This window comes from Etheostoma cragini, chromosome 20 (assembly GCF_013103735.1).
Source record: "Etheostoma cragini isolate CJK2018 chromosome 20, CSU_Ecrag_1.0, whole genome shotgun sequence".
Classification (NCBI taxonomy): Eukaryota; Metazoa; Chordata; class Actinopteri; order Perciformes; family Percidae; genus Etheostoma; species Etheostoma cragini.
This window is the reverse complement of record NC_048426.1, coordinates 16,302,146-16,315,095: the sequence shown is the minus strand read 5'-3', so window position 1 is coordinate 16,315,095 and position 12,950 is coordinate 16,302,146. Positions and strand designations below refer to the sequence as shown.

Genomic DNA, 12,950 nt, shown 5'->3' with positions numbered 1-12,950 from the left:
GAATTTGCAGCTATAATGACAGATTAACTCTACCGGGGGGGGAGGGGGGTTACAGGCTACTAAGGCACAACGCTTGCTCTACTTTCATTCAGGAGCTTCCAAACAGTTTACACGTGCATGCTGAACATGACTAATGAGACAGGAATCAAAGAGCGAGAATCAGTGACATTGATGTGTTCAGCTGACGTGCCAGAGCTGCTGTGCATGTGACTGGCCCACCATGAAATCCATTCATTATGTAGCACCATTAATTGGGCATTACTGGGGGAAAAGGCCATACTTTAACTCTACCTGCTTTTGTTATGTTCAATAAAAAAGATGTTACTAGCATGTCCATGGAATCAACACAAAATGTTGACAGAAATATGGAGGGCTATCTTTTGTAAAATATTAAATTGGTGTTTTGAGTGCACACATGGGAGTAATGAGCATGCTGAACACACTTGGAAGCAGTATAAGCCATTTATTATCACGCCCACATGGCGATGTGAGTCACTTGGGTGGCGCCACCACACAAAAAAGCTCCACTCAAGGTGCAACATGGAATGATAGTGGTTGAGTGGGGGCTGCCTGGCTGAAGGTGATGGACAGCAGGACAGGGCTACTGCAGGTTCACCTTCTGTGCAGAGGCTCTGGGGCAAGACTGCATGACAGTGATGCGACACTAAAAGCCTTCTTGTCAAGGAGGCAGGTGGACGCCCTCCAATCAAAACACAGAAGCTCTGGATGACATTTCACAGGCCACAGCTGCTGGGCTGCGACAGCATGCCAACTCACTATTCCTGAAGGGTTGTTTGTTTAGTGTGTGTATGTGTGTAAAAACTAGTATGGTGTCACTGCTACAACTCTGTGTGTGTGTGTGACGACCTCACTGTTTCTCTACCATTTACTATTTGAATACTTTTAAAGTTATGTTTTACACTGGCTCTCAATCAGAATAGTCCATTCTTATCAGCACTGCTATAGATGTGCAAAAATTGACCTGGGCTGTTTTGTGGCACAAATAATATACAGAGAAAGTAACAAACACCAGGAAATATCTGAGTTTACAAATTTACAGAATAAAGGACACTGAAGATCAAACCTTTGACGGTCATGAGTAATGTAATTTTACCTGTTCCCATCTCAAGAAAGGGTGTCGTTTTTACTAGAGAAGTTCCGATACCAGTATCAGTATTGCCTCCAAGCTGCCTAAAACGCTGGTATCGGGAAGTACTGGAGAAAAATAATCAGTGTTGCCAACAGGGACGTTGTAGACCGCGCTCTAGTGGACAAACTATGCAACGCCAACGCTCATAACATGGTTGACAGACCATATTCATTTATCAGAATAATTTATTTGTCATTAAAAATGATTTTTTAATTTTTTGAATCGGCCATTATAAATGCCGATACCAAAAGATCGGAAAAAGGCCTAATATCCGCTAATATATCGGTCGGGCTCTATCAGAAAGCTAATCCATTACAAGAGTTTTGCTAAATAGATTTCAATGAAGAGCTGTAGGATAAAACTGTATTTTTTGTCAACTATTTCCTAACTTTGCGATACTCACAACAGAGCTTCTGCAAATTAAAAACTATTAGCACCCAACATTTTGTCCTTTCACTCAGTGGAAGGACCAGGGTGTGTCTGCCTGAGGCCAACTGAGCTAAACCAGGCAGACCCTTTCCTAAAACAGCAGTTTGTTATGCTCTTAGCCCGAGCCTTGAGGAGGGGGAGCGTGGGCTAACACACCACAGCGGCACACTGTTCCCCCCCGAGAGTCCCAGGAACTCGCTTAGTGACCTGCGCCCATCACCTTATCCCCTGAGTCAGAGTCTTGGTTTTGCCAGTTCCAGTAAAAGCCTGGTTTCCTGACACTAGACCTGGGAGCCTTCAGTGGTTTTGGACAAGCTCCTTATCCCATTTTGCCCCTGGTGGTGGTGGAGTGGGCTCCGTAAGGCAGCTACATTTTGCAGGCAGAGTTAGTATGCACACATAAAGCTGCTCAAAGCCAGCAGGTATGTGAGGAATGCCTCTTCGTCCAAACAACAGGACTCGCACCCGAAACAGAGCCAGAGCAGCTAAATGGGGACTCTGCAAAAGGACGGCTCTTTACATTAGATCTGGCTTACAGCTGGTTTAAATACAGTTTCCCGGTAATCAATCACCTAGCACAAATGTCATTCAGATCAGCCCTTTCTGCAGTATTTTAGAAAACAAATCTGTCAATAGTGTACTACAGTAAACTAATCCAAGTACTTCAGGAATGAAGGTAATGAGGATTTGTGAAAAATTTGAACCATTGGGATTAAAAATATAATTTTAGTGTACACCATTTATGCCCTCAAACACAAAGTAGTTTGAGTATATGAAAATTGCCTTATGCATGTATTCCATGAAACCAAGTACTAGTGCAGTTTAAATGCTTTTACATTTAACAGGGGATTTTGAAATATTTGCACAACTAACATATTTGGGGCTTTTGCATAGCTTGTGTTCTTTGCCAGCTTGGTTAACCGGAAAGTTGGGTTTGGGTTTCTAGTACATTAGGTGATGATAACTATACAATATCTCACTGGATTTCTAAAATAAATACACTAACAACAGCACATAAATAATGTAAAAAATAAAAAAGGTGCATACAGAGACTGCCCTGCTACATACTGCTAGATCCTGTAACACTCTGCAGTGCCCTGCTACACCATTAACTACTATAACTACTATTTCTAGTCATACCCATTATCTTTATTGTGACTATTATTGCCACTGTTCATCACACCCCCAACCGGCATCGTCAGACACCGCCTACCAAGAGCCTGGGTCTGTCCGAGGTTTCTCCCTAAAAGGAAGTTTTCCTCGCCACTGTTGCAGTAAATGCTTGCTCTTGGGGGAATTACTGGAATTGTTGGGTCTTTGTAAATTATGGAGTGTGGTCTAGAGTTACTCTATCTGTAAAAGTGTCTTGAGATAACACGTTACGATTTTAAACTATACTTTTTTTTTTTTTAAATGAATGGAGAGTATCAGGTTTTCAGCGCAGCAAAGGTTCAAGTGCAGTTACAGAAGCAATCAAAAGTAAAACTTTGTACAACTGATAATAAATACAATTTTATAGGTCAGACTTTATCTGTACATTTACCTCTTTTATGCAGCCACCCCTCCTTGACAATTACCACATTGGTCATGTTGGTGGGCAGGGTGGAGGATCCAGGTTTCCCACAGGGAGAGAGACAGCGTTGTTTCGGGAGTTTCCTTCTCTTAGCTGTGTGCAGGAGCCTGGAGACAAGGTCCTGGGGTTTACAGCCTCCTTCTCAATGGTGGTTACCTATTAGTAAAAGAAAAGTAAAAATTAGCCCCATATTATTGTGAAAACGTTTTTCCACTTGTCTTAATATTAACCCTAAGGTCAACATAGTAAAGGAGAGGCAGTGGATTTGAGAGGATTCTAGTGTTTTATGGCCCCAGTTAGTGGAGGAAATGCTAAAACCAACATAGTCCCTTTCACTCTACAGCTTTGCAAGGTTCATACATCTGTGTAAGGCCGAGGTTTTGGCATTCACAATAAAGTCTCCCCCCTGTTGGAAAATTCCACGCAACCATTCCTAAAACAATTCTCACACAGGCTGCCTAAATAAAGGATTTTACGACTTATTTTGCAGTTGCATGGGCTGTTAATCCTGATGGTTTAGCCCAAATGATGTGTTTGTGTCCCATTTAATCATATGTACCCATGATGATTTTTGTAATTTCTTCCATTTCGCTGGATTTTTATCTGGTAAGCAGGTAGCAACCGAGTTCAAAATGTAAGGTCTCTCATTAAGCAGTTTGATGAGTAGTATGTTTTTGGTTGTGCTAAGCATACTGTAGGATGTGAATTTGTGAGGGTGTGGCAGTGATTATTGTCCTACTTGTAGATTTGCTTTTTGGCTAAAACTGAATTGGATGCCTTTGTTCCCCCCTGATCGTTCTGTTCTAGTTTGGACGAGAGAGAGAGAGAGAGAGATATATATATATATATATATATATATATATATATATATATATATATATATATATATATATCAAGGTTATCAACCACAGACAATATAGAGAAAGAAAACAACAGTTAACCATAGGACATCACAAAATGTTTTCACATCTTCTACTACTTGAAATCTACTCTTTACATTATTTCTTTACTAAAATAATATACATTTATTTAATTCCCTTGTGCCTAGGAAATAAAATGTGAAATCCATTATAGATTTTCTGTCTTGCAGTAATTGTGCCCTCAACAATCAGAAAAGCCCTTTGTGTGTGGCATTTTCAAACTAGATTTGTTTGTTTAAAAACACAATACAGTTGAGATTCACATATATCAAGTGATGAAGATCATGTGATTTGATCAAAAGCTCCAGAGCAGCTACCAAATGAGGTTGAGGTTGTTCTGTTAAACTAAATATGTTGTGAGGTGAAGGTGCACTGCTTCTGTGAGTGATGCTGTTTTTATTCCCACCTGACCTGTGGCCTGTAGGGAAATGTTACTAGTTCTTGGTGAGGCAAACTGCTGGGCTGATGTTAACATGATCACCTTACACATAAAACAGGCATGGAAAATAGCCTGCTGTCAAATTGACATACTAAAATATGTGAAAGGGTCCTGGGAAGGATGTGTAAGTGCAGAAAAATTTAAATATGGGTAGCATATCAAGCTAAACAATAATCTTACCATGTATGATAGAAGATGGGATAGAGACGAGATAAACCAAATGAGGCGGAATTCCATCAGACTTATCCGCTAGTCATCAATGACACGTACTAAAAAACTGCCGGCTATCACAACCAAAACACTTGACCTTTTGATTCATACGGTACTTTTTCATTTTATAAAGACGGCTTTGAATGCAGGCTAGAAGCAATAGAATGATCAATTGCCATGCTTGTTCACACAAATGTCACATATTGCACCAGGCAATCTCTGACCATCAACTGAAATCAATTTGTCTGCTGCTGCTCCGTCAGAGTAAGGCCATCAAAAGAGTCCTCTGTTTGAGTAGCCTCATCCAGCTTACTGGTAGGGACAACAACAGGAAGTGGATGTGACTATTGACAGACTTTGAGTCATATCAGTACAGCCCCAGGCTCAAATACATCTCTCGGTGAATGTGCAATCACCGCGCCATTTACTGCCATTCTGCTAGCTTCCATCAATGAGCAAAAGTGAGTTTGTGAAAACAGTTTATTTTTGCTCAGGGTTTTTGTTTATTGCACAGGGGTTGTGGTGCTTGTGTCACACAGTTGATGTTGGGAGGATCTTGGAGAGGGATTTGAAAAAGCACACTGAGTGCTATTCAAACTAGGGATCACACAAACTGTTGGATCTCTCTGGCATCTTAGTGTGTACTCTGTGACACAGGAACAAACACACACACACACACATCACACAAACAAACTTGAGCGCACACACCACAACCAAAAGAGCAACACATGCACAAGACCGGGTCTGGAGCCACAACAGAGCGCTGCTGTTTTAATGGGAGAGACCTGTTGCTACTGCGGCCTGTGTGGAAAAGCTGGGCTGCTGCCAGCAGCCACTGAATGAACCCAGTACCCTGACATTGGGTCACATGGTCCTCAGGCCTCTGGGCCAGCCTGCTTGCCTGCCTGCCCTGCTTTCAGGGCGGCTTTCAATCATTCATCTTTCTGGCTCCAGCACCAGGGACCATCCCATTCAATGCAAATCAGTTTATGCTGCAAAGATGCCGCACACTGTGCCTGTCACTGGGCCACAGAGGACAGTCCCATGTGTTTATGGCAGGAAGCAGAAAATCAGGCAGACATCACCACACTACTTCCTTCATCACAGATCGTAGATACAAGTCCGTTTTTGCTCTATTTTCTGCTGCTGCTGCTTGGGTAAACAAGAGAGTCAGGAGCCGGTCTTACATTCATCAAAGATAGGACATCACACACAAATATTTAAAATTAAACAGCGGAATGGGAACATTGAATATGCTCACCTAGTGCAGGAAAACAGTCCATGAAGCAAAATTGGTTTGTGTTCAAATGCAACAATGGAACCAGTAGTAGTGTGATCTACTACACATTGCCAAGTTCCTCTTTCAAGTTCCCTGAAAACACATCTCTAATGATAAGAATATAATGGGTAGGTGTAGCGGAGAACCAAACCACAGCTACTGTAATCTTGAAAGCCGAGTAGACTCACTGCTTTAATCCTGCGATGATATGAACAGCAACTTCTTTTATGACTAATGTTGAAAATGTATTTATTTCCATTCAAGACAAGACATGAACTAAATTGTAGATAGATCACTCGGCTGGATGTATTCAAATATATACCAATCATACTCATTCTGTCCTCAAAAGCAGAACGAAACATTTGGTCTGCTGCATATCAAATGACCTGACGGTTGATGTGAGTAACTCACGGGATGAGTTAAGCAAAACGTATGCTTGTAGGTGTCAAAAAACAGAGCACTCCAGCCTGAGAGGAGTACTGTCATGTGATGCTGACAGTGGGCTACCAACAATAGAAGCAAACCCTTCTTGATGATGATAATACATCTAAACCCCTGTGGTGCAGACAGGGTGACAAGTTTGCCTGTGTACAGGGGCGACATTTCAAACAACATTCTTCAGATTCTGCATGCAACTGGTGGCACTTTTGCATCAACGGGGCTGTGAGGGGATTGGGTGGGAGGTGACTGGAATTTTTCTAAATAGAACAGGGAGAGCCAAGTAGTCACTGGCTGCATCATTACGCCAGCTTGTTGCGTCTTCTCCGGTCACATGCCGAGTCCCCCTGCGTACACACACTGGGCAGATTTAGTCTCATGACTAGAAAAGACATTTTTGACACTAAAAGCGTTACAGGTACAACGTGTCCGGGGACAATGTTCTCTTTCCAGACTATACAAGTAACTCCCGGGAGGACAACAGACAGTAACATCAGTAAAGTGAGACATTTAAGCTTTGCATCTTGCATGTCCATTAAACTTGTGCTGACAAACCTTTTCATTTTCGACTCCCACGTCAGCATGCTTCACATCACAGACTCTTCAAAAATAAACCTTGCTGACAAAATGACTGTAGTACACAATGATTAAGTAAATAAATGAATAGCTGTTATCATTGTAGGTGGGATGATAACAGTGAGGACAGTAAAACCTATCACCAAAACAGCTACTCATACATTTTGCAATTGTACAGATTAAAGGGAAGGAAAAATAAGAATTATTACTCTATTATACTATTCCTTCGTGACTCCCCTGATGTGCAAACTGAGGACTAAAAAAAATCCTTGGGTCCCATTTTTAAAACCTCTAAAAGGTGGCATCTAGTCACAACAAATGTGTACTACTTTGTATAACTGAACGTGAATGCAACAGAGTTACAACAGAACAGCAACAAGCTAGCAAAGCTAACGACTGTACAATTATTGCCTAGCCATAAAGCCCTAACTCAAACACGTAAACAAACGCAGTGGTAGCTAATAATGAATGAGCTGCTCTCCTGTTGAGCTCATTTGTTTTCATTTGCCTCCTGGGCCATTAAGTACAAGCGAAAACAACTTTCGCGTAGAGGTGAACCGTTTAAAGTCTCATGACTGCAGATATTTTGGCCTGAGGGCTGTGTCTCAAAAGTGGTCATTGTCAAAAAATGAATGGTTAACTGAACAACACTGGCTGTTGTTTGTAGAAAAAAATAACAACGCATTATTTACTACAGGACGTTTATAAGCCCTTGACTTTACATCTAAATAACTTCTACGGCGAAGTGAAGTCAGGAAAGTAGCTCATTTCAGGTTTGCTTTTAGCGATAGAAAGGATATGGGGCCTAGCAGGGCAGCTTGGGTGAGAATAACCGCATCCCATGTAAGTACAATGGGGACCTACCCTGTCTAGCTGTCGACCTCTTGTAGTTAAACATGCGAAGGAAACGCGGACATTTACCTGGGCAGGAATTCAACAATGTGTCCGTCTCATTATAGTGAGCTGTTTCGGCGGTATTTTAAGTTGATAAGTCCTTCAACAATCTGGACAAAAGTGCTCTCATTTACTCCGTTTCTTTGCCTTTCTTCCACTACACCTCCCAAACGCGCTGTCTGCAATGCCTCTGTGGCAGCCCGCTCTCCCGGGTCCTAAAGCCGACCATTTTAAGAGTCCCACTCATAGGAGGAGCGGTAGGCTGTCAACAGTCTCATTGAAAAAAAAAAACTGCAGGGAGCTTATTTGGTGCTGTACGGAAGAGGATTAGGGCCACTGGTGAACATTTGATTTGAGTTCTGACTTTGTTGTCAGAATTCGGACTTTTATCTAATAGTTCTGACTTTAAACCTAGAATTCTGAGAATAAAGTCAGAACTTTTATACATTTTTTTCACCAGTGGCCAGTAATCCTCTTCCGTAGGGCTGCGTGGCCTTGCTGAACTCTGCGTTGTTTCATCTGTGCCAGTGGTTTCCAAAATAGGGTCCTGGAATCTACAGAGGTCCCTGTGAGGGTTCCAGGGGATCCTCAGTAGAATGGGGATGTCTTTTTATTCTTTCCTAAAACATTCAGCATTAAATCATGTCACAAGACTGACTTTTGTTTCGTATTACTGCTGTTTATACTTTGCAACCTGCTGTAGTCTACGATGAGCTGTGGTTACTTATCAATTAATCTGCAAATTATCTATTTGGTCTGTAAAAAGTCCGAAAATGTTACACGGAAAGAAATACTCATTGTCATTTCCCAGGACTCAAGTTAGCATGCGTTATTCAATATTTATATAATAAATTACCATAAAATACCAAAATATTTGCTTTACTATCATAGGCATAAAAGACATAGAAAACAAATATTCCTATTTGAGGAGCTGGAATCAGTGAACTTTGGGCATTTTGGCTTTAAGTCTTTAAGCTAAATTAATTTCCAAAACCTTCTGCTCGTGGCTGTAGGCAGTTAATATTGTATTATAAAAAAAAATGTTATTGATGGTAACTTCATCATGTAAATGTTGTTATGTAAAAACACTCCAAGCAAAAAATTGCTTAGCTTTAGATTACATATATAGTATATACTATATATATAAAACAGATAAAGTAAAAAGTGAAATATTCCTGATAAACACTGGGCTTAAAAGGACTTCTAACTGAGATTTAAATAAGGGGGCCTGGCTTTGGGTACTCAAAAGTGTTTTCCACATGTAGCTCTGTATACTCTAGTAAAATTATTCTAAAATGAATTTGAAAAACTAACAGGTTAATAGTGTAGCATGTATGTGATGCTACTGGTCTTCAGTTTGTCAGCACTCGAGCAGCAGGTTTCTGGTATTGAATGCCTATTTTTGGAGACACCTGATTGAGTAAAATTACTGTAGTCTTGTTAAAAAAAAAAGACATTCTTTCACCTTGATGCGCTGTCAGGTGGAAAAGGCCATTGACATTTGCAATAAAAGGCCCATCAGCCATGAAGTGAAGTTCAGATTCAAACATAACCTTTAGAATTCTTTGTGGCCAGAGGTAAATCCTACTGGGTGCACTTTAACCACAATTATTTCTTTTTTGGAACCTCAGCCCATCAGTTTGATCCTGGTTGAGATGTGAAAATGTTTTTTTCTGGAGCTTTCTACTGCATCACATGGTCATCATCAGTGAATGGTGTAAAAGCATAACTAACTACATGATAATTGCTCCACCCACTTATGAAAACTGTGTGAAAGCTTCAAAAAAGCTAGCAAGGTGACCTTGAATTATCATGTCAAAGTATTATTTCTCGGGTCAATACTATACTCTCGGGTTTTATATTTAAAATTGGTATCAGTTGTGTCAACAAGAGATGCAGCATAAGCCTTAACATATAGTATATGTGAGGTTATTTCGGTTTACAACCCTGCTTGTCATACCACATTATACTTAGATAAACTGTCAACAAAAAATAATCAAAAATCGGTTTAGGACAGGTTAAGACAAGCCATCTCATTCAGACTCAAAAGAAGTCAGGGATCCTCTGTTTTAAATGAAGCCCTCATATGATTTGGTCTGATATATTATTAAATTCACATTAAATGTTTAGATAACCTCTCTTCATCGACAGACCTATAACGGTGCTCTATACACAGTTGTATTTGTGATCCTTAGACGGTTTACATTCTTCAAAGACACAATAAATATATTTTTATCTACAAACACATCTCCTTTATCAGCTTTGGTACACTTGCAAAGAACTACAAATGTCTGTGATGTAAAAAACGCAAGACAATGCTTTTGAAAGGTTGCGCAATAACCGATTAATTATGTTACAAGAACAGGAAAGCAGGGACAGCTGCCAACTTTCCCTCCGTGATGAAAACCGTGTTGGCTTCTGCCCTCTGTCTCTCAGCCTCCTCTGTTGTTATTTCCCCTCGTTGTCATTTACACTGTGATGTGTTCCTCACTGCTACTACGTGTCAGTCGTGCCAAGCTCTCCCTGAATTACAAACGGAGATAAGTGAGGGTATCCCATACTTTCTGCTGCGGATATTCAGTGGTGCCTTCCTCCTCCTCCTCCTCCTCCTCCTCCTCCTTCTCCTTCTCCTTCTCCTTCTCCTTCTCCTTCTCCTTCTCCTTCTCCTTCTCCTTCTCCTCCTCCTCCTCCTCCTCCTTCTCCTTCTCCTTCTCCTTCTCCTTCTCCTTCTCCTCCTCCTCAACTGTCTGGTCTGGAGATGGGAATGCCTAGCCTGTTGTTTGGCAGGTTCAAAGCAAAAGCAGCAAGATCAAAGAGTCAACGTGAGTTAATAATGTTTTTCCTGTCAAAGACTCATCTGATCTCTTTTCTTGTCTGCTTACAGTATCTGGACAGAGTATAACAAACAGAAGAGAACGTAGTGGGCTGCTGAAGGAAAATGAGAACATGCAGCAGCAACACTTATGGACAGAAGGGCAGGAGGGCCAGAAGTGGTGGTGGGGTGGGGGTGGGGGGTGCAGCTAAAGAAGAGTAATGATATTACAACTGTCACATCATTTTATAGGATGTATTACCACCTGTCATGCAGCTTTGTCTACATTGCCAAATGTTCAAATATTTGGCAATGCATAGAGAGTTAGTTGCATTGTATAATGAATTTCCCAGCTTGCCTTTCTTTAAGTTCGCCATACATAAAAGAAAACCTTACAACTCAGCTCAAGACAATTCAGTTTCATTTATATAGCCCAACATCTTTACAATCTGTACAACATATGCCATCTTCTATCCTTTTAGACAATTAACAGATAAGTATCATTTTTTTAAATGTCCCATTTTGTAAAAAGTATAAAGTCTTTTTTATTATAAAGCAGGTCGAGACACTTAAAAAGTACTGTAATAAGTATCAAAACAATGCTCAATCCATGAAAGAACGCAGCCCATTTTCAGAAATGGTGCCTTTAAACAAGCCATCAGGAATTATGTACAGATGTGATGTCACAACTATACTATATATATAGGTAGAAAATGCTGCTACAGTGCTGTTACAGTCATTCCCCAGCTGCAATGACGGTGCAGAGACGCTGAGAGCGCAGACGCGGAAGACTTGAAAACGCTGATCAATGAGAGTAGGCTAGTTTTTTTTTAGAAACGTGTTCTAGTAGAAACAAAAAATACAGTATGCATCTGCAAATTAGTATAATATCGGATTGTTAAATACTTTATAAAATGTGCATAGTGTTATATTGTAAAGTCCAACAGTTTAAATCTAGCATAAATCGATAGTACAATATATATAGTACAGTGTAGTACATGTGTGTAAAGAGTGTAAAATACAAAAATAAATCACAAACCAAGAACGATTTTATTTTAAATTATTTGAAGATCCAAAACTTTTCACACATACTGAATATGTTTGGCTAATATTTTGTGGAAAGTGTCCATGACATCAAAGATATGTCCATTTGATGGAATGGTGCAGCTGTTGGGTTTAAATATTAAGAGCTGGAACAATCTGGTACACAGTGCAGTAAATAAGTGTGGCTTCTCATGACTTTTAATGAAAAAAATAATGGAGGAGCGGCATGTTGAGGGTTTTTAAGATGGTTTTCAGTGCATAAGGATGCATTGCAAGCATCCTCAGACAGCCATCTACAACACAACTCAAGCCCACCCCTATGGTGAGACTTGGTCCAGTGGGGAGAGGGATGTGGTTCAACTGTGGCTGGATGGCTGGCTGGTTGGCTGGTCAGGCTACACTGGAATGCAGGGTCTTTTGTTTGTCTGAGAGAGGAGTGGGTCAGGGGAGAATGCCATTGATGATTGCAGAGAGGAAGAAAGAACCTCCAGGAAGTGTTCTCTCTCTCCCCGCTCCCCCACTCTTATTCTCTCTCTCTCGCTCTATCTTTTTCTGTGTGTGAGAACCTTCACCGTGCCGAGCCTCTCTCTCTGAGGCCATGGTCCCCAGGCACAACCGCTGCTTTGTCTTGCCATGTGAACACACACCCCTCCTCAACTGGGTGCCTACATTTGCCAGGGAAACACAGGGCCACTGCTCCTATTCCTATCCACATTGCTGCTCCTGCATGGATGGTGTGTGTGCGTGAATGTGAGTTCTGAATGGTAAATTGTTTTTCATGTGGCACACTCATCTGATAGTTTAGTTTAAACATTTAGCTTACTGATGTTTTGTCAAAAGTTCTTCTTTTTGTTTCTTGGACAGAACCAAAGATTTTTTTTAGACCAAATAAAAATTGTTTTTATTTAAAGAGCATGCCAATGTCTTGCTTTATGATCATCTGAACATGGACTAGAGGGCAAATATCCACCCTCTGCAACATTAACAGCCAGACTAAAAATGGAATAAAGCAGTAAGTGGATAAGAATCTAGCTGGTGGCCCCTTCCGACCAGTGGCTGCCGCCTCCTGTCACATTGCTCATTCCCCTCTGTGTCAGAAGGCTGTGAGGAGCTGCAAATGGCCCTTTCAAAACACACGGCAGCTGGAACACAGGGCAAAGGTGACTGAAGCAGTTGGGGGAGCACA

At 40.9% G+C, this 12,950-nt stretch overlaps 1 protein-coding gene across 2 annotated transcripts in view; it reads right to left on the bottom strand.

Annotated features, from left to right (window-relative positions):
* akt1 (v-akt murine thymoma viral oncogene homolog 1) overlaps positions 1-8,195 on the bottom strand; it is a 34,327-nt gene extending 26,132 nt beyond the window's left edge. The window contains exons 1-2 of one of the 2 annotated variants that reach the window (XM_034859304.1): positions 7,936-8,195; positions 3,123-3,308 (exon numbers count right to left, since the gene is read on the bottom strand). In XM_034859304.1, coding sequence (XP_034715195.1) covers positions 3,123-3,168 — 46 coding nt within the window. In that variant the 5' untranslated portion in view covers positions 3,169-3,308; positions 7,936-8,195. Of the gene's footprint in view, positions 1-3,122; positions 3,309-7,878 lie in introns of both variants that reach the window. The other variant, XM_034859305.1, reaches the window with a different exon arrangement.
* Positions 8,196-12,950: the final 4,755 nt, after the last annotated feature.